The following is a 26,933-nucleotide window of genomic DNA, read 5'->3' as shown; positions in this document are numbered from 1 at the left end:
GGAGCACCTTTGAGGCCTATTGTAAGTACCATTGGATCACCCACCTATGACCTAGCGAGACATCTCGTCGGCATTCTCTCTCCATACGTGGGACTATGTGAACATCACATCAAGAATTCCGCGGAGTTTGTGTAAACACTAAGTGAAATCCATGTGGAAAAAACAGACCTACTAGTTAGCCTAGACGTAGTGTCACTTTTTACCCGTGTTCCTGTGACTGACACTCTATGTCTCTTGGAACGCAAGTTTGAACCCGACACAGTGAAATTATTTCACCACGTTTTAACTTCCACCTACTTCCAATTCAACGGTGAATTCTTTGAGCAGGCTGAGGGAGTTGCCATGGGGTCCCCTCTATCCCCCGCCTTCGCCAATTTCTTTATGGAGGATTTCGAAGAGAAGGCCTTAAACTCAGCTCCGCTACGCCCGAAGTATTTCTACCGGTACTTTGACGATACCTTCATAGTGTGGCCACACGGGAGGGACAACCTTGACCAGTTCTTGGAGCACATGAACAGCCGGCATCCCAACATCACCTTCACCATGGAACTAGAGAAGGATGGCCGGCTACCGTTCCTGGATATTCTCATCCAACGGAAGAGCGATGGAACTCTTGGCCACAGCGTTTATCGGAAACCGACAAGCACCAACTTGTACTTGAATGGAGGCAGTCACCATCATCCTTCGCAGCGCACAGCTGTACTGACAACCCTGTTTCATAGAGCCATGTCCATCTCTCACCAAAACAGTTTACCCTCGGAGTTGGCACATCTGAAGAAAACCTTTGCGCAAAATGGTTACAATGGACACCAAATTTCCATGGCCCTTAAAAGGACCTCCGAACCACGGGATAAGCGCCATATAGAGGACAAGGAAAAGCCGGTTGCAAGAGCGTGCCTGCCTTATGTCTCATCAGTTTCGGGAAAGATTTCGAGGATACTCAGGAGGCACAACATCGAGACCATCCACAAGCCTCCCATGAAATTGAAGGAACAGCTGGTACGAGCGAAGGACCCAGCCGGTCTCAAGATTCCTGGTGTCTACCGTGTCCCCTGCGAGTGCGGTGAGGCATACATTGGAGAAACTGGCCGCACCATTGAAACCAGGCTTAAAGAACATAAGCGGCATCTGAGGCTTGGTCAGCTAGAAAAATCTGCCATTGCTGAGCATAGTGTCGAACACGCCCATAAAATTCAATTTGAAAAAACAGAGATACTTTGTCATGCCAAAAGTTTTTGGGACCGTCTCACCAAAGAAGCCATCGAAATTAAACTGGAGAGGAAGAGCTTTAATCGCGATTCAGGGTATTCCCTTAGCAGCACTTGGAAACCCGTTTTGAAAAAACTGACCGAATACAGGGAAAGGACGATACGAAGGACAGACCAATCCGGAGTCAACTCCACCAGGCGGGAAACTACCAGCCAATCCCGAGGAACCTGACCGGAGGAGGGCAGCATATAAGCAGGCCCATTCCCGCATCACAGCATCCAGTAGCCCTGATGATGAGCGCCGAGTCGGAGCTCGAAACGTCGGCCATTATGAAGCCTTTACCCCGGTGGGAAACCCGAGAGAAGTTTACTCACATCATTCGCCGGGAAAGCATCAAATCTTTCTTCATCTTCAGGGGATCTTCCGAATGAAGATCCCCTGAATCCATGGAAGCACAACGTAATATGCTTTTTCTTGGGTTTTTTACCATATTATTCACGGGTTCTTTGTTTTTGCTTAAGTTACTCCTTTTTCTAGATGATTTCTATTCTTATTGCATAGGTATTTTACCAATTAGTCTTAAATGTGGCTTACAAAACCACCTTCTTTCAGGAAATGGCGTGGTTACATGGGTACCTGGAAGGAAGTATTCAGCCTACGATCGTTGAGACTACTACCTCGGTAAGAATACAAGCCTTTTTGAATAAAGATTATTTTTCTTTGTGTTACTTTAGTCATTAACACCATTTGACTAAATGCCATGGATTTAGGCGAGTTTGGAAGTGCGCAATGCGTACGCAATATAAGAGGCAGGTTCTAATGACCTATGTGAAAGACGGTGTACGTGTGTTGTATCCAAATTAGATACAAAAATCTATATACAGCTTTGAGCGTGGGACACTGGCTTAATATCCATGAGTATTCCAACCAAGTTACAAAAGAGTACTTTGAACGGCGTAGCATTTATTAGATTATTTATTATTTATTAAATTATGTAGCATTTATTATTCCAGCTTTAATATGCAGACATAAAATTTTAAACTCTTCAACAGAAACTTACAATAATGATTAATGAAAATAATTAATACGATTAACAAAAATTTTCCGCAATTCATTCATTTACGCTAAGGATATGCGAGTACTCGAAAATCCGAGTCGAGTAGTTAGTATTCGACTCGAGTGTTTTCATTAGCATTACGAATGTCGAGTCGAGTCCAGTAGTTTCGGTTACAGAGCTGTCGAGGCCAGTACGGCCACAAATCTGCCGACAGGAAGCGCTATCATTAATCTTAAGTAATACTATAATTTTTAAAGTCGATAATGATTCCTAATGCCTTGGCCTTGGAGTTTCATCTTGCTATGTACACTTCAGTAGTCGCCGTTGGCTCGAAATACCTTTTCGTCATCCGCGGCGGCCGATCGTCTTCCTACCCGGCGCACAGTGGGCGGAAATCGGAAAAAGCCGGACAAAATTACAAGATGGCTTTTTTTGAGTTATAAACTTGAAACCTCGCAGGTATACTCAAAAATGATTGAAATGTATTGATATGTACTTCATTTGACATAGATTCTACCCGTTACTGAGATACAGAGGCTCAAACGTGAGCAAATTTCCATAAAAACGCCCGTCCTCAATTTTCTCTGAAAATCTTCCAAAGTAAGTGCATGGTGAAGTTATGGGTGGATTCTTGCCGAATAAAAAACCACATAATCTGTTACCATGGTGTTGTTTCTTTAATTTTCCGTAATCTTAAAGAATACAATCCATAAATTCTTACCGTGCAGTAAAAAAATGGCGGATACTGTTTTTCGACGAAGTTTTACATTTAGGTAGAGTTTCAAATAGGTTTTCGGCAAGGTCGCGCAGAGTAACTTATATAAGAGCATTGTTTGAAGATTTCTTGAGGTCTTTATGCAGTTTTCTTTGAAATAAGTTTGCGTCACCGGAAATTACATTGATTTTTCGATCGCGCGGCAGGGTTCTTCTCCGCGCGTCGGGAGTTGGATTAGCCGCGCCGCGGTAAGCTGTATGGGTTTTAACGCTCAATATTCACCGTTTTTATGTTTTGCTTCAAGACACCGATTCTCAAATGGTCTATGGTGAAGACAGTGGAGGTTTTTCATGCAATGTACTTGCACGTTTCATCGAAGTTCATTTCGTTATCTTTGGATACGATCGAAGACCATGCTTCTATTAAAAGCGTTCAAACCTCGACAAAGTGAGTTGTTTTCCTGGGACTCATACAAAAAGACCTACCAGAAAGATACCAGCTGAAACCCTTATACCTTCTTCAATCACCGATCCCTGACCCTCAGGATTCTAATTTCGAAAACGGTCGTTTTATGACACCCTGGAGCGGAGCCCTGGGCCGTCTTAACGGAGGTATTTCCATGGGAACGAAAAAATGAACGATTTTTGTGTCGCTTCAAAAATTGGCTCGCTCGGAATCCATAACATTTCCGGAATATGCTTTACATTACTTTCTCAATACTTCTATGGGAGTTGTAATTTTTGTAAAATTCTATTTCTTTCAAATTTATTGAATAAATACTTTTCCACATTTAGTTTTACGTTAAAAAATTCATACTTTATTCATACGTACCGACGGATCAATATTGACATAAATGGCGTGAATAAATTATTCTGCGACAACGTTGTGCTTGGTAAAGGAAACTTACCCATGCGGGACTCGAACCCGACACTTCTTTGACAGGCGAGCATTTTACCCCGCCGCCACCCAAGTCGGCAAATTGAACAAATAACGAACTGCAAAAAGCGTCATTAAATCTAATGTTTTACTCTTGAGATGAAGAGAATGTTGTTCAAGAAGATGGCTAATAATGCAGTGTTCAGTGACTTAACATTACTAATCATGGACATAGATTACTGATGGCAACTAAATAATCAAAATTTTATGGACGAAAATTATGGATCGCGTGACAATCTCATGTTCTGCACCTACAGCAAGCACTAGAAAGTTGTTGAAGCAGATACGATGAAGACAGGGTAGTTTAGGTAGACAATTCCACGGGAACTTCTAGATTTTTAAAAACGTGTATCATTCCCTCAGTTCTACTTTCACTGTGGTGAAGGAAAGTTAAGTTCTCTTGAGTGCGCAGAATTTGTGAAAGTGATTTTAATTTGCTTGTGGAGCGTAGAAATTTTAAACTTCCGCTTGCCTGTAAGTACGTTTTTGAATAAATCCCCGAACATCTTTTTCAAAATAGTTATTTTAATTTATATTATCAATTTTAGCTGAAAATTTTCTTAGCATTACTTTCCTAACTAAAATAAATTAAAATTTAAATTATCAAATGCCACTGTTTAAATTCCAATCAATACGACATATCCAATATGCATTCAGAAAATCATATGTGGCAGTGCAGCGTACACAAACCAACAGAATATTTATCGATATCAGGTGAACGATATTTTACATCTCCTAAGTTATTCATACCCGACGCTATTGCACCGCAGATTTAGAACCCCATGATTCAGCTGTCCTTCAGTGTGTTGCAAACTAAAAACTATCGTTTTTCTTAATTTCGAAATGACTATACTTCCCTGCAGGATAATAAATTATATGGGTTTTAAGATTAAGAAAAAATTAGGAAAATAAGGTAAGCAATGTAAGCATTACTTTTCCGTTGATCATGGTCAGTAGTAAACAGAACTTGATCGTGTAAAATCCACAGTTGAAATCATTAAGGCCATCCACCTGCCTTTCGATATAATGTCTTTCTGATTTTGTAACATCTTTTGTCTCTTTTTTTCACCTAAAGCGGATGGGATGACAAAATCGTGTCGACGTCGGCAGTGGATTTTCCCAGATAGTGTCATCTAAAATTGTAGAGCCTATATGTGAGAAGTGCCTCCGATGCAATTTAAATTCTTTATCAAACGTTTAGAGATAAATGTAATTAACCAAGAGAAAGTGGAAACTTCAGTCGTTACCTGTAGCGCCTTTGTTACCTGCTGCTTTTTAATCAAACTAAGAGATACAAGGGAACTCATGACTAGGAATTTATCTGAAGCATCCACTTGTTGCCACATTTGCTTATATTGAGAGTGGCCCGAACTTCCATCAAAGCCGTACTTTGAGATTAATCTGTAGTTCACCACACATTTTAATTCTTGGGAGGTGGAAGTGGTGGCTAAGCAGGCTATTGTTCCCAATATGGTGTGGTTCAGTCGTGCTTGAAGGTTTACTTCGCACATGGTCTCAGTTGTTTTAATTCCTTCGTTATAAGCTGCCTTTTATGCTATCGCTATTCTATCATAACTGGGATACAATTCGTGTCCATGGCTCAGAGCTGTCCTACGAAAAGGCCGACGTTGACGCTTGGTCAAACCAGAGGCAATCATCAATGACAGTGCCTCTTCCACTGTCATCTCAGGGTGGACCTTTTCACTCGTCCTCCACTTTGAAAGAACTCTCTTAGCCGGAGTAGGGGTCGTAGTTGTTATTTCTGCAATTAGGTGAGCTACTGCAGTGTCTCCCCTCTCTCTCAAACTCACAGATGCCGCGAGAGCAAGCTCAGCAGTTGTAGCAGTAGCTTTTAAAGTTTGAATTTTCTTCTGCGTGATCTAACACATTAGGTGCGACATTTTTTTGGCCGCCCTGGAATGCCTGGCAAATATAATATGAATTTTGTAGCATGAAGCTACAGGGGGAATTTTATTTAGTCAATCAATTTCAGAGGAATAGATTTTTACAAAAATACAATACTCAACAGGCTGTCGTTGAAGTATCGGGAAAGTGATGCATAAAAAATTCTGGAAATTTTATAGAGTCAGCGAGCCAACTTTTGTATCGACACAAAAATCATTCATTATACCGAGAACTCTCTACCCATTTTTTAAGGTATGGCCATAGAATGCGTTTGGTCAGGAAGTCATTGAGAAATTTCAGAACATTAGGGCCTTGTCTTAAATTCAGCCTCCGCGATAAATAATGGAGCAAATATTTTTTACCGAGCGAATGATTTTTTTACCAATTCCAATATTATTTTGTAGATATCAAGTCATGTAATAATGTGAGGTGGCATTTTCTATGGAATGGCGGATGGAGCCTATGTAAAATTTAGAAATAATAAATTTGTCGAACCTATGGTTATCCAATGCCCTAATGCGTACACGGGGGGGAACGTATGGTAAACGTGTGAAGACATGGTAATCTATATATCAAAGTAGAACTGAGGGTATGATGCACATTTTAAAAAAAGCTAGAAGTTTCCATGGAAATACCTCCGTTAAGACGGCCCAGGGCTCCGCTCCAGGGTGTCATAAAACGACCGTTTTCGAAATTAGAATCCTGAGGGTTAGGGATCGGTGATTGAAGAAGGTATAAGGGTTTCAGCTGGTATCTTTCTGGTAGGTCTTTTTGTATGAGTCCCAGGAAAACAACTCACTTTGTCGAGGTTTGAACGCTTTTAATAGAAGCATGGTCTTCGATCGTATCCAAAGATAACGAAATGAACTTCGATGAAACGTGCAAGTACATTGCATGAAAAACCTCCACTGTCTTCACCATAGACCATTTGAGAATCGGTGTCTTGAAGCAAAACATAAAAACGGTGAATGTTGAGCGTTAAAACCCATACAGCTTCAATAACCTTACCGCGGCGCGGCTAATCCAACTCCCGACTCGCGGAGAAGAACCCTGCCGCGCGATAGAAAAATCGATGTAATTTCCGGCGACGCAAACTTATTTCGAAGAAAACTGCATAAAGACCTCAAGAAATCTTCAAACAATGCTCTTATATAAGTTACTCTGCGCGACCTTGCCGAAAACCTATTTGAAACTCTACCTAAATGTAAAACTTCGTCGAAAAACAGTATCCGCCATTTTGTTACTGCACGGTAAGAATTTATGGATTGTATTCTTTAAGATTACGGAAAATTAAAAAAAACACCATGGTAACAGATTATGTGGTTTTTTATTCTGCAAGAATCCACCCATAACTTCACCATTCACTTACTTTGGAAGATTTTCAGAGAAAATTGAGGACGGGCGTTTTTATGGAAATTTGCTCACGTTTGAGCCTCTGTATCTCAGTAACGGGTAGAATCTATGTCAAATGAAGTACATATCAATAAATTTCAATCATTTTTGAGTATACCTGCGAGGTTTCAAGTTTATAACTCAAAAAAAGCCATTTTGTAATTTTGTCCGGCTTTTTCCGATTTCCGCCCACTGTGCGGCGGCGTGTTCGGAGTAATCGGAGTGGACCACTGCATCGCTCATACTTTCTTTTTGCGATACCTTGCAACCCACTCATTTTTCTTCAATAAAAGGCCGAGAGAATTCGTAACAAATTGTTGAGATCTCTGGTAGAAATAGCCCGGTCAAATTTGCCCAAAACAAAGGGGTACCCTTACATAAATTCCCTTCAAGCTGAAATTTTGCATGAACTTAGGGATATCAATTTGATTAAATGCTGAAAAGTCTCCATAGATCCCGTTTGTGCTAAAAGTTTTATTCAAGGTTAAAGGTCACAAAATGGGTTTTTTGCATTTTTTGGCCAAAACGTTAGTTTAATGAAAACAATTGCTATGTACAAAATTGTAGATAAAACAATTATCTACACAATTATTATCATACTTTTCCCTTAGATTTACCGTTTCTGAGAAAAACCATTCGAAATTTATCTGTATTTTACGTAATATGCGTTGCTATATTGTTGCGCTCTCCGAACATTGTTGTACGCGTAAAACGAATATTGGCTACCAGCTCTCACCTGTCCCTTCGCCAACAATATACTCATAACTTCCTTTGCGATATATCTGTACCCTACCCATTTTCATTCACTCTAACGCCGAGAGAATGCGTAAAATGTTGTTACAATTTCTGAGAGAAATATGTAACTTTAATGTTGGAGCGGACAATGGCAGTTTTTCTCCGGTGTTTAAAGTCACAAGCTTTCAGCCTTTTTCATTACTGCGTACGTCCGATACTAATTTTCTTCTCATTCATTTGCTGCGAGTTTTTTTTTCTAGAAATTAAATAACAAGAGTCACTAAGGTTGATTTGACGACTTGAGAAATGCATACATTTTTGCCTTCCAAAGCTAAGATTAAGTTCTATAGTTCGTTCACCCTGTCCACTTAAACTTCATGAAGATTCAAGAACCATAACAATCATTGATATAATTTTTAAAGGTATTTCCAATGTTCCCGAATCTTACAATTATGGATAGTAAGTATGTACTTGAGCAGAAATTGTCTTGCCTTGAATTCTACTTGCCTTTATTGCCGGCAGAAATTTGCCATGAAATGAAATTTTCAGCAGGCAGTAATATGGAGACGTCAAAACCTGCTGCCTGATCAAGTAGAAAATTTGTTTTTCCTGCGTGAGAATTGAAAGGCTCAAAGAATACATGTTTCATTTCTAAAGGTTAATTCATTTCAATTGTGCCTATGGAACTCTTTAAGGCAAATTTATGTTCATTTACCTCTGAATTCTGGCACAATTACCCTCAAAGTTCCTCATTACACTCTCCGTTTTACATCAAGTTAAGCATTTAGAATGAAAAACTCATAATGGGATCGGAAAAATAAGAATAAATTAGTGCATGCATTGTTGTATTGCCTGGTCCAGAAAGTACCATACTCGATTCGATACTCGCGAATAGTTTTCAACTCGACTCGAGATCAAAAAGTGCTACTCACACATCCCTAATATTTACTACCAACAATTGTATTGATATACTTTACGTTCGACGAAAACAGCCTAAGAGTAGCCTTTCAAGTCCATTCATGAATTTTCCTAATCTTTGTTTACTCACTGACACAGTTTCTCGCAAAAAAAAATTGTGTCTATAAATGAAAACTTAAAATACCACATATTTGAACAGTTGCTCAAGTGGACTGTGCATAAATATACAAACTTTGAGCCGAAATTCTTTTACGCAAATAATTCCCTACTTTCTACAAATCCATAATTTGTTAAAATATAACACGAGTATTCGTGTTATTGTATACTTGCTTGAAAACAGAGGAAAAGTCCTTACATTAATTCAGTTTCCCAACACATATATTTTCCACAGAAGATTAATGCAATATCCATGAACAAAATTATGCAATACTTACCATGTGGACTTCCATACAAATCGCAACCCCTAAGCAAATAGATTTTGAAAAATGATTCAGTTTTTCGGCTCAGATGAGGGTCTATTATAATTTTATTGAGTAAGAAACATGGTAAATGAGATGGCTGCCGGTCATTTTGGCGTAAATTTCAAAATACGATTTTCAACCGTTATATTTTATTATGTAATATAATGGGTAATTTTTTAACTGCATACAATTTGTATCGTCGTCAGGTATTTTTCTCTCGAAAATTTTCTATTGCACAAAACGCCGTTGTAAAAGCGAGTAGAGGAAAAGACAGAATAGGGGAAAGAGGAGCGTGGAGAGAGGGAACAAATGGGTTTGGGGGAGTAAACGTTCTGAGCGCTGCGGTTTCATGGAAGAGGAATGGAAGATGGAATACGTCGGCCTCCTCTTACCATTTTATTGTATATTTTTAAATGTGTTGCATAATTTTTTGTCTAATTATAGATGATATTGGACCATTTTAGAATAGATTTGGTTTCAATAAAAGCTAGTGACAGGCATTCAAACTAATGAAAATCTAATGTATTTTATGATAAAAAGGTTGTATATGTACTTTTATAGCTTTCTTTTTCATTCAGAGCATTTAGGAGCGTGTGGTACGCCGTGGACTCCAGGAGAGAGTTTGACTCAGACCAGGTAGAGTTCATTGAAGAGCTCAACAGGTTACGTGGAGATGATAACAAGAAAATGGCGGTGAAGATAAGGTAAACACCGTAGTCATTGTATAATTTCATGTTAATTTTAATGATGGAAATATATATTAATGTGGTTATTCAATACGCTATTGAATAATTATTAGAATTAATTTATTTAGAAAAGCTTTATCTTCCATAACTTTAAGCATGGTATTGCAAAATTTAATGAGATAATGAGCAAATTTGAACTATGTAGCCAATGGTTTAAGGAATTGAGTGGAGATCCAGGGGTTTGACTGTCAAACTGATTATTATTAAAATGCTCCATTCTCATGAGTAAGTCCACATTGGAACTTATTGGCAGAGAATGCCAGACGCATTGATAAAATATAAAATTTTAAAATTAGTATTTCAAGTTAGTATGTCATTATTTATGTCACATCAAGTTAAGCCTATAACAAATGTTGCATTCGAGCTTATGTTAATTTGGTAATGGAACCATTTCGCTCATTGATATAAATAAATAACTATGGATTGGTCCCAGGTAAAGGAGACAGAAGTGATGTTCGAATAATTAAGAGGCTAAAGGGATCAAATAGATTGTCTCCCTGTATGCAGTGGTTTGACAAAAAAATTTTCACATTAATTCTCTCTCATACCTTTGCTATTTCAAAATTCCGTAGATACCCACTTACCCATGAGTTCAACTAACTATCTGAGGTAATAATTTGATTGCTTGCGTGTCATTAAGTTTCGCCTTAAATTTCCACTTTGTTCAAAATCGATGAAATGCCTTCACGGAAATTTTCCCATTAGTTTCACTATTTTCCACGTGTACTGCTTCTTTCTTTGAGCGCCATCATTGACGTAGAGCTACTGCTACCTCCGAGAAAAAGTTCCCTACCGAGAACATATTGCTATCATGTTCTTAAATCTGGCATATAGGCTGACAAGTAGGTTGAAGGTGTTGCGGTATTGCTGACAGGTTACTATTGTCCATCTGTGACAAAAGGAGTACTGGTCGATAGAGACGTTTTCTTAGCTTTTGACTCGAATGTAAATCAATTATTCTCCATACCGAATTAAATCGAAACTAGATGGTCATACGTGGAGCAAGGAGCAAGCTCCATTCTAACAATAATAGACACTTCGTTACTTCCAAAAAATATAAAATTTCTATTTAATGACCGTTTTCAGCTATTACATAATTATCAAGTGCAGAGAATATAAAACATATGTTGAGGACATATTAATATACACTATGTTTGTTGATGTGGTGGGGTTGGTACCAAGCTGGGATTGGTAATTCCTGGAGGGGAAGGAGGTCGAAACAAAGTTTGTAAAGAGTAGTACCTTAACGGCAACTATTGTCGCATGACGTCACAGCACCATGTGCCTTAAATATCTTCCACGTTTGAATAGATACATTTATAGAGTTAGCGTTTAGACTGTTATTACAAAAATGTTTATCCTTCAACGTTATAAACGATTCACTTATTATATTTTATGAAGTCAACACGTAAGTCTCCAAACGTGAATGGCGACTGTCGCATGACGTCACAGTATCATCTACCTTTAACATCTTCCACATTTCAATAGACAAATGTTTGATTCAAACGGCATAGCTGTAAAACTTTTGTTTTCCTTAGAATGTAACCATCTGATTTCCTAAGACTCATTCAATTTCCCTAGTAACGGTACAAGGGTACCCTTAATTGAAAAGTTAGCGTTTTGTCAGTTACTACAAAAAATGTTCTTCTTCGTCGTAATGTACGAATTACTGATTTTTTTACGTATTCAACTCGTAAGCCTCCGAAAGTGCATTCCAAAGCTGGTACATGACGTCACAGCATCATCTACCTTAAATATCTTCCACATTTCAATATATAAATGTATGCTTTATACGGTATAGCCGTTTGCATTTTATTATCGCTCGGTTGAAACGATTAAACTCCCTTGAGGGTCCATTGCCAAGGTGCAAGAGTACCCCTATTTGACGATGTATCGTTTTGACGTCTATTACAGAAATGTTCATCATTCAAGCTAATAATAGAAACCGTGATTTATGTAAACATTTATATTCTCTAACATTAGTTTTTATATTTTAATATTCCAAATTAGTGTTGAATTCTCACTGTTTTTGAAAATATGAAGATCATCTCTATCCACTTAATGCAATTTTTAACATAATTCAAGGTCATTGATCTGGGTAAATAAATTAGAAAAGAAATAATATATTTTTATTCCATTTTTATTTTTTTTTATTAATTTACGTACATAAAACTTTTCATCCCCATTGAAATTGTAAAAACATCATCCCCCATCAGTCATGAACATCCGAGGATAGTACATTTTTCTCTCTCCCCATCACCATTAATTTGGGTCAACAACCCCTCCCCGTATCGGAGACTAATCATCTCCATGCGATACTTCCCCTACCTTCAACATCCATTATACCCCCTCCTTCAACTCTTACTTCTTGAGGAAGGTAAACTTCTCCAGTACATCTGGGAATCTTCTCCTTAACAATCGCTGCCAGAATCAATGGATAGACAAAATATCAGATGCTTGATAAATTACATACATTATAATTCATTTCATAATGAATATTCCGAATAACCAATAGAAAATTTGATGGCTGTATTCGAAGGATGATAAAATGCTAACAGCCATGCCGTTTATATGAAAAATTTGTCTACTCAAATGTGGAAGATATTTGAGGTACATGATGATGTGACGTCATGTACCAGAGTCGCCAAATACGGTACTATAGTCAAGAACGGGGGATTTGGGAGGGTGATGAGTAATAAGGGGGGTGGATTGGGAAAGGATTGGATTGAAAGTGGAATGGATTGGATTACGTCGTTAGCCAGGTGTTCTTCGGTTGCTATCTTTTGAATTTCTTAGGCAACCACCATCCTTCCTTTCCCAGTAAAATGGATTGTTTTTGTATCTCAACTGCTTTGGTGCCCCATTTCCAAGAGGTTCCCGGCAAAAGCTGACTTGTCATTCTTGTTCCTCCAGCATGCCTCGTGTTTCTTCATTCTTGTCTTGAAGTTTGGTCCCGTTTGGCCGATAAAACATGAATCACAATTATTACTATTTAATTCATAGATACCAAATTTCAATGTGTGTTCAATTACACCTTTTGTATTATTGAACAATATTCCCAAGGTTTTGTCATTATAGCAAGCGACCTTGTATTTAGTATAAGGGATTGCTTGGGTTACAAGATTGGATAAAAAAGCCGATAAAATGTATTATTTTTCCACGGGTAGCAAGGAACTTGACTTTGAGTAAAATAAATTGCTGAAGGTGGCATGAGGCCTTAATGTGAATGTTTTACAGAATAACAGTTTTTATTCTTGTCTCTCTTTCACAGACAGAGTGAAAAATCCTGGATAAACGGGCTCTCCTTCGCTGCGCTGGTGGAAAACGAAGAGGAGCAGCTCATATGGAAGTTGAATGAGGCGCTAAATGAGTCTGCTCCTCAGCTCCTCCTCCAACTGGTAATCGCCATCATCGGATTAGGCAACGGCGAGACGGTCGGTGAGTGGATGTGCATGTATGATCAGGGTTCGCCCTGGTCGATGGAATAGAAAGAAACTCTCCTGAAAGCCTAAAGACCCTGAAAATGGAGAATGGGAAGTTAGAAATGGAATGGTTATGTAATACTTAATTTTTCTGCTTCTTCCACCTCTGCCAACAGTAAATGAGAGATGAAATACTTTTACGTTCAATGGTGTCAGGCTCAACTTTGTGGAAGTTAAAGTTCACAAATGAAAAAACGACTTCGTTTTCTTCCACTAATTTATTTTCACGGTACGACATGTTTCGACCTTGAGCGGTCATTTACGAGTACCTAATAACTAATAAATACCTAGTAACCTGAAATACTTTATGATTATGCGGGCATAATTGGTTGGCTGCAATTGAGTCATTTCTCATTACACGCTTCTGACGCAGGTATGGGCAAAGAGATGAAAGGTATTAGGCTCGAATTGGTCACCCCGGGTAAAAACATGGCTGTCGACAAAGCACTGAGGTCACAATGACAATTGCAGGCACTGTTCATTCACTGAATCGGAACACGATCCATGTATTACTGGTATACTCATTTTGAGTAACATTAAAAAAGTATGCCAGACGATATTTGCAATTTGCAACTCGGCATCGATCATCTAGTATTTGCCTCGTCACATTGAACGCTAATTTTCAGGAAATTTAACGTAAGTAATCAGAGTAACAAAGTTTTCTACTTTTTAAAAGTGGGCTGTTTACTGGTTAAAACTATTAACCTTTTCTGGAAGACACTCCTTTTTACCTGAGGAAAATGTTTTCCTTCCAAATCTCAATCAAGGGAGTTCATAGGAAGCATACCCTATCATTCTAATAACTTAGTCTGAAACTGATTAAGGTATTAAATTAAGGTATGTGCAGAATTTCACTCATTGGGCATTCCCGTCACAGTTAGGCTTTGCAAGAAGGTAGGCAACTTGCCTCACAATTGTTAGATTAAAAAGGAATAAGTAATCATTAACTGCCTATTTACAAAATTATTGATACCGACAAAACATTAGAGCATCCCTATTAAAATTTTCTCTTCCATTATATATGTCAGTGCGTAATGTGGAAATAATTAATAAGAATAATACAATCAAACTGCAGCAGGCAGCATAAAATAATATGCTAGGAAAAAGTATTTTCCTAAAAGCAAAGAACAAAGCATCCATAATAACGTGTCGGAGGAAATTAGGCTTCTTTGTCAAATAACTTTGGATCGTGTTAAAAAATGTAATCAAAGACTAATTATAAACTGGATGCTTTATGCGCTGTAATCATTTCATCAAAACATAAAACACAATAGGGAAACATTTCAAGAATTTCCTTAGATGGTTGTTATATATAACAATAAACCAAGTTATTTTTGACGAAATGTAATGAAATAACTAGAATTCTTATTCAAACACAAGTAAACATTGCATTTTGTAAAACTTTCTGAAGCACTCTAGGAGTCATCAGGTGATTCTGATTTCCAATCTTCATTGCTGTAGTTTTCACGAGCTTTCTTGGGTGCAAAATCACATTTTGAACAACGCCCCCTCTCCTTTTCTCATTAAAGGCCACGGTAGTCATTTTTGAAATGTCAACTGGGTAAAAATTATCTAATACTGTCACGTATAATTGTTAGAACTTAGTCATGTAATTGCTTTTTACACTCATTGACATAAATACGATGATATCATGAAGTAAATTTGTGAAATATTAGACATCTGGTTTTGATAGAAATGTATTGTCCTACATTGATTGATTGCCGTATTAGTACAAGGGGACGAATTCTTCCCATAACTATTCTTCCTTCAATTTCAAATAATTTGAAATACCGTCATGTCACGATACATATTAAATTTTGGAAAACCAAAAGGAATGAAGAAAATATTAGAAACACATAAACGTAGCTATGAAAGCAGAAAAAATAAAAACACAGCAAATAGACGCTGTTTAACATCGTAAGCCTCTACTTTTCTATCAAAGTCGGATTTTCCCCTTTCCTCGCATGGTGTTAACACTTGTTACTGTCGGCAGATACAAACGTGCTGAAAACGTCCCAATAGAAAATAGTGGAAAAATCTACTTGACTAAAGAAGAAAAAATGATTCTGAAGGTATGAGCTGAAATTGGCACATCTGTCGTTAAAGGTTTAAACTGGAGTAACTAGTTGCTGACGCATAATTACACGGTTTGAAAATGTTCTCAATACAGAAGATAAAACATTGAAAGAAACCTGGTCCCTCTCCTTTTCGCGTCTTGCGCGGCACTAATGAGGGATCCTCTTTGCGCCAAGAAAATAAGCGTAGATCATTATTCCGAAAATTCTACCGTAATACATTTGCACTGGAGACGTTTTTTGTTGGATGAAGAAAGATATCTAACCTAAAGCACGCTTTGAAATGGGTATGAAGAAAGAAAGCTCCGTTGTGACGTCACGAGTCGTAGGTGGACGGAGGGAGGTGCGAAGACTGATGTTTAGAGTGCCAGTTTGCGAGGAATGCGTACAAAAACCATGCGATGCCTAAACAGACATTTATCCGGCTACGATATCCTTTATATAACAATGTATATACTTCTATTTAAATGATGTCAACAGTACATCCTTACCTCAGGGAAGAATAATATTTATTTAGATTGGACAAACAACTTCGCCGAAAAATCTACTTTACACAGAGGCAACTTGCTCCCAAATGTATTTGAAATCTCGAAAATTTCATCAAATGCCTTGTATTCGGTAAAATACTTTCACGCATTAGTGATAAACAGCATACAAATCATTGCATCTTTTATATTTTTCACGAAGCTTCTATTTTTTCAGCATCGCTGAGTTAGACGATGATATAATAGAGAAGTAATGTTCTTACACACACGCAAGATTAGGTAAGAACTAGAATGTGCTTCTGTGAAGTGCCATAGAGGTTGTTTTCAACACATTCATCTGCAAACAAAAATGTCATGGGAAATTATTCACTCAGCAGGGCGAATTGCAACCTCTTAAGAAATGGTGAACTAGGGTTTGCTTCTTCTAAGACCTTAGAAATATTATTTTGAATGCACAAATACCATATGCTACCTCAGAACACATAAATATAGCATTCAGTTCGAAAAATTGCTACCCCTGATAGGACATAGTGATGTCGTTTGTGCTGCTGTCAATTGACAAAGAGATTTATTTGAATGGACAAATACCATTTCCTACCTGAGGACACATAAATGTGGCATATAATGCATTCATTTGGGAAAATCCTCATTTTTTTGACTGATTTAGTTGTTAAAAATACATTTAACCCATTACCGGTCGAGTAAAGAAACACTTGAAAATATATAATTTTTTCTCTTCGATTTACCTAATAACATGCTAAATAAGGTAAATTGAAAATATGGGCCTTCAAAAAAATTTGCTTATGGTAAAAAAATGTTGCGTTTTCGCAACGATGGCCGATTCCGGTATCTGTAAACGGTTATGCAACCCGCATTACAATAAATTGCCGTCTCATAGAAATATGCTGTTTTTACAGTCGTATATAATCCTATACCTTTTTATGCTACGTATGTGACCAATATCGTCATATTGGATAAATAAAATCCTTAGATATTATGTTTCCAATGAGATGTTGTTGTTATTTGACCTTAATCCATTATAAAATAGACATGCTTTACGGTTTGAAAGAAATAAGTCAAAGCGAAAATTTTCTCAGAAGAGCATGTATTTCTCATTTTTTCATTGACTTTATTTATACCATAGCAGATTTAATTACAACAATCAATGGCTAGTTATGAAATACTCAAGCATTTTGGGTGCAATGGAACATAAAATTTCGTACATTCCTACATGGTTTGGCTTTTACACTGTTTCGGCAACTATTGAATTTTTTTAACCCTCTATGGCCAAATTCGTCCTTTCATGCTTCACGAATCCGCGATGATGGCCTAACTTTTTCTGTATTTAAGAACGCGAATTGTACAGGGGTACGTCATCTGCTGACTGATTCACTTCACTCTTTAGATGCGTCATTGCTAGATACGATTTGAAGTCTACCAGTGAAATTTACTTCCGTCGCATAACCTGTACAATCTCCTGGCGTTAGTGCAAACGATGTCCAGTAAGTTGATAAGCTAGGACCTATTTTCTCCTGAATTGTAGTGCGGTAATTTGCATTATCAAGTAGGTCCACACCTCCCATGTATTTACTATACTCCCCAATAACACGAATAGTATTTTCTTTTACTAACATAGAATAGTATGTGAAATAGTATTTTCTTTTGTCTGCTGAAACTTTTTCCTGTGCCCAATGGAAGCGAAAAACTTGTATTGCCGTGTACAGGTACAATCTAGTTATCATTCCATCGAAAAATACTTAAACCTTCGACTTTATCAAATGTTTGTTTTCATGTTCCTCTCGCCTTCACGTCGATGGTTTTATATATTATATTCTATCAGGCACTCTTCCGTTATATTTTCATGGATGGTTCCAGTGACAAATAATCATTTTTCTTTCAAAACAATAAATAGTCTTCAAGATGAAAAGAAGTTATCGAACAACATACCATGATTCAAGGGATCAGGGATAACCTTGAGAAATTCCAGACTAACACTTGCTTTCAAGCCTAAATTTCGATGGAAGTAATTTTGTACCACCTGGTTGAACCCTAAAACCGTCTAACATAACCGAATAACACAAGCACCAAAGTTAAAAGCTAAATCTAAAAGGCTTGTTTTAAAAGAACATTTATGCACTGATGTGACCAAAGTAAGGTACCATTTGCTCATTATTTCAAAATTTATGCGAAAATATTCCGAATTGTAATAATTTTTTAATTCAAGTGGTCAAATTGAGGGCATAATTTACAAATCTGTCATTTTTGTCCAGACAGGAATTGCCAGAAAAAAGTAGATTATTTATTACTAATCTAATATGTTTTGGTTTAAACTTTTCCGAACCAAATCTACGCCTTATTGTTTTCTTTCACCCAATATTTTGTTGTAGAAGTCGGTGATATTGCTGAATCGAAAGTAAGGAAGGACTAATTCGAATTGAAAGTACAAAGTTTTGTGTTCCATTGCACCCGAAATGCTTTCATGTAATTCATAAATAGTCATTGTTTGTTGTAATCCAATCAGTTGTGATAAAAATGTCAATTAAAAACTGAAAAATACGTTATCTTCTGTAAACATATTCACTTTGACTCGTTTCTTTCAAGCCGTAATGCATCTCTAATTTATATTAGATTTAGGTAAAATAATGCAGCATCTCATTGGAAATATAATATGTAAGAATTTAAACTATCAAATATGACAATATCTGTCAAATATGAGGCATAAAAAGGCGGGGATTATATCTGACAGTATAAATGGCATAATCCTACGTGACGGAAATATGTGGTAATGCAGGTTGCATAACTGCCTACAGATACCGGATTCGGCCAACGTTGCGAAAACGCAACATTATTGTCCGGATCTGATTTTCGCTTAATGTTGACTCCCTGACGAAATATAAGCTTTACCATCTATTGATTGAAATTTCTACGTCCACATGGACGAATAAAAAACTTAATAAAGGGAATAGTTGCTCTTAGGAAAAATTATTTATCTTGCTTTATAGGAGACTCGAAAATTGACATATTTTGAGTATTTTTATAAATATCGAAATACTTATTAAATGTCATTATAATCTCAATAAAAATCAGTTTACACTTATTTTTATCGAAAAAAGTGGATTCTACATAAATAAAATTCAATTGAAACATTTTTTTTGCATTTCTCAATAATGTTGCGTTTTCGCAGCCTTGGCCGTAAATGGGTTAAGGTCATGATGATGGTCATGGATACAGAATAATGGTCGAGAATGATCGGAAGGATGTGGATAAACTATACTCAGCCTTGATGGATTGTTAAAGAGGGATAATCCCTATCTGTTAATGGAATTATTCACTTCTAGCATAAAACAATTTCTTTTTTCTTCACAAATCACATTTTACCGACTTTTTCACGACCAATGATGACTTTCTATAAAATATCATATAAATCACAAGCTGACAGACTACTCACTGGCAGTATATGGACAACATATTTAAACTGTAGTTCTGTACCCTAAAACATGTGCAATGGAAGCTTAACTGCTGGTGTTATCTAGATCTACATAATACCCCACAAGCCACTCAAAAGGTATGTAGCAGGGGTTGTACGAACAACACCCGTTTAAAGATAAAAAGGAAATGCGAATAAGCCGCCATTTTGTCACCGACAATCTTCAACCTCTTTGTCAATGACCTTTCTTCTTCTCTCTCTTCTCTCCTTCTTCTCCACAAACTCAAACTTTCCTGTTTGCCAATGATACCGCAATCGCAGCTCAATCCTGGAGCGGCACTTACGCTTTGCGTAAACTCCAAACCTATCTTTCTCTTCTTGAAAAGTGGACTGTTTCGTCGAAGACAACAATCAGCGCTGCCAACAGCAGTCTTGTCGTCTTTCAAAGGCGAAAAAAACCTCTTTCGAATTCCCTTACCTTTATTTTCTGCAAAATACCAATGATTTTAAAACACAAATTCTTAGGGTTACACTTCGATACTAAGTTACTCTGGTCCGCACACGTAAAGCAAGCCATTAGAACTGCTACCAACACAAGGGTAGCACTCAGGAGCATCCTAAAATTCGCGATTTGCCATCGCAAGGAAGGACAAGGTGACGCTGTTCAAGTCCTACATTAGACCTCGGCTGCTTTACGGATTCGAAGTCTTCGGCAGCACTTCCCTTACGAATATCAAACGCTTAGAATTTCCATTCCAAAATCGTACTGTGCGCTACATCACAATCCAACGAAAACTCATTCCCATTATAGAAATAAGACGCGCTGACAAAATACCCAAAATACGTGAGTTCATTAACTCTTAAAGGACCAACCTTTTACCGGTTACACCGTGGACCAAGGGAGGGTCAAAAATTTTCCACTTATATTTTTTCGTTTTAACTAATAGTGAGACAATAAATCTTCAGCAATGTGTTTTATATTGTTAAAACATTTTAAAAGTTATTTATCCAGCTGAAAGTCATAAAATTGCGATAAAAATATTGAAATTTTCAAATCTTTATAAACCCATCAAAAACGAAATTATGATAGAACTTCTTCACAGAGGTTCCGGGTTGCATGCTCCGATTTGAAAATAAAGTTTCTAAATCAATAATAACTGTGCTTCTATAATAACAATAAGGCATGTTTTTTTCAAATTAAAGTCAATTTTCAGCAACTGTACTGCAGGACAACAATTTTATAATTATTTTAAATAAACCTAAAAATTTCCTCTCCGTTTTCAGTTGCATAATTTACAAGTTCATGATAGATCAAAATACGTCTCCTAATTAAAATAATAATGTTCTATATTGTTAGTAGTATTCATTTATCAATAATCATATCATTCCGATAAAGTTATAAAACTATTAACATTAGCAAGTAATAATGAATGATGAGCTCAAATCTTCTGATAAGGCAGCATTATTGCCAGTATTGAATGGGTCTGTTTTTTGCCATGGTTACCGCAAATATACCTGTTATATATAGTACGTATAATCATAGTTCTTTTATAATTTGTTTAGTTTTTCTCTTTTTGATGTGACGGCATTGCTGCGCGCGTGGCACTTGCCTGTGCCAATTACTTCGACAGCAACATATGACGCCTGTATTTTGCTATTCGGGACCCCTTCCATCACCAATAAAGAGTGGTTATATTGTGTTTTCCAAGCAATACTGTATTGAGTCCGCATAAGTTCAAGGCCCAGCAAATATGCCTAGGGGAGGAGTGACTCATGATTTTGAGGTTCCCGTATGTCGTATGCATCGAAAAAGCAACGCTATATTCGTGGGAACGTGAATTATGAGCGGTTCGCAGACTAAGGGAAGGCAGGACGATTGAAAAATAAAAGAAGGCCTAAGAGCAGAGGGAGGGGGCAGTAGAGGAGAGACTGGAGAGCTCGGGGTTTCCGTAGGTCATATGCGTCGAAAAACAAACGCTTTATTCGTGGGAACGTAAAATATGAGCGCTTCCCAGACGAAAGGAAAGCAGGACGATAAAAAAAAATAAAGCCAAAAAGCGAGGGAAGGTGGCAGAGGAGGAGTGACTCGGGATCTCAAATCTATTTTTATTTCGATGGAAGGGGGCAGGGCGGGAGGACGTAGGGGAAAATGTGGGTGCGTTAAATGGGTTCCCCGAAACTGGTACAAAATATTTATTTTATTTTATGCAATGGTTTTGAGGTTTATTGGGTAATTCATGTCCATTTTGTACAAGTACCTACGCATAATACTCACGTGTTTTGAGTGAAAAGCAAATTGGGTGAATATCAATTTAAAAATTAATGAGATACGAGATCACATTTAACACGTCGATCTTAAAAAACATTAGTGATTCATTTTATTTATATGTCAGCGTCAGAAACATGGTCTGATTATATAGCAATGCCATATGGCGCATCTACAGTTTTATCTACCACTCTACAGGTTTGGGCGTTCGACGATTTTTGTCAGATATTCTGGAATTATTCTCCTACGTTACCACTTGTAGGAGCTGTTTGTTCCTTAACTTACGTAGAAAAACCCACGAAACTTGAAATTACAATCCATTAATCATAGAAACTTGTACCAATGTTATTTTTGCTCCTGATACTTTATCTGTAGGAAGAATGATCTCGTCACTAACGTCATATTTTCTCTCTTAGCATTTGTATTTCGATATAAAACAATTGGTGAGAATTACAAACATTCGATTTTCTCATTGTAACAATGGTAGTAGATCTACAAGCCAAAGTAATTCCGGGGTGGCTGTAAACCGAAGTGCTTTCTTCGTGAGGCATTGGTTCTTAGTCCTTTTACTAACTCATTCTTTGGAATAGTTAAACATTCTTCCCACGGCGCCGCAACCCTTTGGCCAAGACTAACGCATCATATACATAAGAGAACGAAATTTATTCAGCTGGAAATAGAAATATAATTTGAAAAATAAGAGCCTCATTCCCTGAGGATCTCATCCACATTTGATGATGCGTCTTATTTCATTACAAGAAAATGGATTATTTGGAAAATCAAGTTGGTTTTTTTCTAAAGCATGGTACCCCAAAGGTACTATTGATCTCACTTATAGCGGATTCAATTTATTGTCGAATTTAATGAATTTTTCGTGTACAAAAAGAACAAATTAGAAACATTTCACTCGTAATAATGAAAGTACTCTCGAAGATGGAACTTAAATTAGTTTTTAATTGGTTTCAGATTCCAAAGGTATACTTCTACATAGGCCTGAAAATTCGGAAAGAATAATTTCATTACGCACGTACGGCAAATTTGATTCATTTATTTCATTTTCCCGCAGAATGTCAGTTGCAACATTCATAAGAAACATAAGCAAATAATATCAAGTAGACCTCACTATTCACCATCAGGTATTATCACCAAACTTAAAAATAATGTATTTTTTATCACATCGTGATTTTAATTATAATCAATGTTGAAAAATTCATACAAAAGTAGATAAAGGGATAAGTTAAACAATAGATTGAGCTGGGGGAAAATAGGATAAAATTGTCACTTTAATCCTGCTCACAGTTCCAGTTTCAAAAATTCTTATTGACCAGGTTCTACGATTTAAGTTTCGATGGCATTTAAAATGCATCTTTTGTAATCCTAGCCGGCCTACCGAACTAATTTATCTCTTCACCTTAACAGAATAACAATAGTTAATTTACTTAGATTATCAATTAAGCAAGGAACTAGTGGAAATGAGTTTTTAGAAAGTAATACGGATTGAGACGTAATTTTTTCCGTCATAGGTTATCGGGCGATTGACTTCCAGGTATAGGGTCTAAGGTCAAGCCATCAAGGTCATCGGCATTCACGGGGGAGAAATGGAGCGGTGCCCTCGTTCCCTATGAATAACATCAATACATAGAGGGGTCCGCTAGTGAGTCTCAAACACAATGGCTTCATTCCCTTCCAGCAGTCGTAGGCTCTCTGCGTCTCAGGAATACAGTTTATAGTGTGAAGCAGTAGAAGCCGTACGGAGTAAAAACCAAGAGAACAATGGCAAAAAAATTGGAATTCGGGTAGAAAAATCAAGAAGATATCAAGGAAAACCATAAACCTAGAAGATAAATTGAAAGAGGTAAATTGCTTTGAAAATGGAGAGCGTCAAAGCGATATTGCGCGGAAGGTTAAACTCGCGATGTCTTATTCTGAATAAAGACGAAGTTAAAACATCAGTGACATCAGCCCCACCCACTATAACCAAGCGCTCAGTACATATGGAAAGTTCATTTTGAATTAGTACGAAAAGGCAAGGTTGGTAATCGCTCCGAGACATTTAGTGAAAACTCCGGTAGGTTTCAGTGTTTTACGCGGCAAGCAGGTATTTTCAGTGCGGCGATATCAGGTGAATCTGCCAGTGTTGATTGCGGAGTCGCCGCAACATTTTCTGATTAACTTCAAGCTGTGATTGAAAGTGGCTCCTTTCTTCCTAAACTAGTTTTTAGTGCTGACGAGATGATATTGTTTCGGAAAAAAATGCAATCTCGTTCATTCATTTTCAGGGAAGGACAACTGGGTCAGATTTCAAGGCATTTAAAGACAATTTCACGTAGCTGCTAATGCCTAATGGGACTTCAAATTAAAGCCAGCTCTGATTTTACATTCACAAACTCCGCGAGCAATTAAATGGTATTCAAATTAGCAATAGCCTGGTATTTGGATGAGCGAAAAAGGGGCCTAGATGAGGCAGTAATTGTTTCTAGGTTGGTTTGAAAATTTGTCAACTGCCGGCAATGCGTTATGAACCCCTGAGATAGCAGAGGTTAGCTCACCCGAACAACGGGAGGGAATTTCTAAAGCTCGTACGAATTTTTTTACGTGAACAAAAGTCTTTGAATGCATGCCTACTATCTTTAAAGCTATCATAAATTATAAATGTTTTTTATGAAAAAGGTTTTCTAAGACTATTAATAGGAATATATATGGTTTAGAGGAAATTCAATACCCAACGCCTATGCCACCAAGAACGCATCTCTATCTTCCCATTGTTAAAACGCTCTCATATAACGCAATTTCGTATAGCGCAAAGATCCCAAGGAACGCATCCCTTGCGCTATACGAGGCATGGGTGTAATGAAGGTGATTTTCGTTTCCTTCGCAGGTAAGGTTTAAAAGTCACTGCAACACAATAATCTGTTTTGCACAAATTTTAAAAATATCACTCAGCCACTTCCTTACCGAAAGAAATGCTCTTACAAGCAGGTGATGATCTTTACCCCTTTTCCCTCTCCTTTCTCGACGATTTTCGCCAATATATATTAGGTAAACGCGATTTGTTCACTTTTTTTGCTAATGGTGTCCAAAGCCATTTTTTCCATAACGTTTATTGCATTGACAAATTCCTTTTCCTCAGCAGCAGAGAAATAGGAAGTCAAACGCCATCACCCTTACTTGGGCGTTGAGATGTGTGTCATTTCCCCAGGGTTCCAGAGGCATGTCGTTGTACAGTACTCCTAGGAATGCGGTAAAACAAGGCTGCCCACGAGTAGTTTTGTTCCCGATTTTACATCATCTAAAGAATTATCAAGACCTTCAATTGAGTAGGTTAGTCCAGTGCCCTCCTGAGTTTTCCTTGTACTTACCGCCATTATCTACAGTTGAGCAAAAAGATTACGTCGAAGGAATATTTAAGCTATTGATTAGTTAGGTTAATTTATATAATAAGTATCTCCATGTCATTTTCATTCATATTAAGTATTGGGGTAGCTTGGTCCATGAAGCATCAGTTACTCCAGCTATAAAGAACTTTTGGGGTAACTGGAACACCCCTATTACAAAACCCACAGAAAGTATAAGGGTGAGAACAACATATACGTGAACAGAATCAATCTTCACGTTTTTTTCTAAAGTTGTTAATAGTTTGGAATTACTAAAATTCCACAGCAGCCCAAAATCACAAAATAGCTGCAAATGAGGTAAGGCATTTTTTCAAGGATCAAAATAACAAGTAGGTGTGCCAACCTGATAAACTTAAAATTACCATAAATACGCAAATAATCTACCCATGCCCCAGTTACCCCGAAGCACCTTATATCCTGAACAATGCATATTATTTTTGGCGTTTCGTTACTTTCTTTTTTTCTTACATAGGAGGCCGTCTACTTCCTGCCTTCTTAAATGGTTATATCTGATATTGATATAAACGATACATGTGGCAAATTAATTTTTAGGAAAATACGTAGTAAAGTCAAAACGTCATTTAATGTAATGAAAGAGTAATTTCAAAAAGCGCTGGATACTGTCGAAAGTATTAAATAATTACTTGCTAGACCCCTATAGGAGTAGCAAATTACAGCTGGAGCCAGTAAAAAGTAAATAAAATGAGTGAAATACAGCTTGTGAAAGGCGTTAATTCACTCTATCTATAGCGGAATATAAATAAAAAGTTGTTTTTTAAAATAAAAGAATTATTTTACCTCGTCCTACTGAATGGATAACCATGAAGGCAATATCGCAAAACAAATTCAAAGGCACCAAGCTAAAATACAAAAGCACGTTCATAAGATAGAAGCAGAATCATCATTTACACGTGAATAGAATCGCTTTAAATATTGTCGCCACAAAAACGTTCTTTGGGTACGTCTGGGACATTTCCCAACGCCCAGAATACGATGAAGTGTATCTTTACGAAAGGAGCAAACGTGGTAAAATGCCGTCGACGCTGATATGCCAACGAACGCAGCCATTGGAATAGCTATCCGTGCACATGAAATTATTGGAATCAGCCAGCAAAATGAGCGATTTGTGAAATTTGTTTTCATTTAAATGTAATAGGATATTTAAGGCCGTTTTATAGGAGGTACTTCCTCGTGACTTCGATGGATTAATATAAGAATGGAACATCAAGGAGCCGCAACATACCTTTTTTGATAAACACTTGAACCTTGTAAATGGGAGATGGAGTTTTTCCTAGCCTCTATGTTAGCGAATACGCATCGTTCAAGATGGTGAAGCCATTATTTTTCTCGGGGTATAATCGTACGACCTGTCAGAAGGATACTATCAAAATTTTCTTTCGTGATAGCTTTCACTTACACCGATGACTTTCCAAAAATTGAAATTCAACACTCAGTATTAACACAGGTAATAATATCGGAGACCAAATGAAAGCGAACAAATCCGAATTTAAAACCATGCCTAATTGAAAATACTCCTCCAAGCATTCCAAAACCGAAGATTTGACTGCATTACTTCCCTAGAGGGGAAATGACGAAACACTTCCACTATATAATTTCCATCCAAGAGAGAGGTATGAAATGGTCAGATAATGGGAAAGAGGTTGCAACAAAACAAAGAAGGAAAGGAAGGGAAAACCTCTGGAGACTAACGTAGCATTGCTGAAGGATA

General features: G+C 37.3%; 2 protein-coding genes across 2 annotated transcripts in view; both read left to right on the top strand.

Annotated features, from left to right (window-relative positions):
- Nucleotides 1–342: 342 nt before the first annotated feature.
- LOC124170050 lies at nucleotides 343–1,750 on the top strand. Its single transcript, XM_046548734.1, has 2 exons — nucleotides 343–1,138; nucleotides 1,731–1,750. The coding sequence occupies exons 1-2, from the start codon at nucleotides 343–345 to the stop codon at nucleotides 1,748–1,750; spliced, it is 816 nt and encodes a 271-aa protein (XP_046404690.1).
- Nucleotides 1,751–1,792: 42 nt separating this feature from the next.
- Nucleotides 1,793–26,933, top strand: part of LOC124170049 — a 70,730-nt gene continuing 45,589 nt past the window's right edge. Inside the window, exons 1-3 of the mRNA XM_046548733.1 lie at nucleotides 1,793–1,890; nucleotides 9,907–10,032; nucleotides 13,346–13,512. Coding sequence (XP_046404689.1) covers nucleotides 1,793–1,890; nucleotides 9,907–10,032; nucleotides 13,346–13,512 — 391 coding nt within the window. The remainder of the gene's footprint in view (nucleotides 1,891–9,906; nucleotides 10,033–13,345; nucleotides 13,513–26,933) is intronic.

Source organism: Ischnura elegans, chromosome 13 (assembly GCF_921293095.1).
Source record: "Ischnura elegans chromosome 13, ioIscEleg1.1, whole genome shotgun sequence".
Taxonomy (NCBI): Eukaryota; Metazoa; Arthropoda; class Insecta; order Odonata; family Coenagrionidae; genus Ischnura; species Ischnura elegans.
Note: the sequence above shows the minus strand (reverse complement) of the source record. Positions and strands in the feature narration are given on the sequence as shown.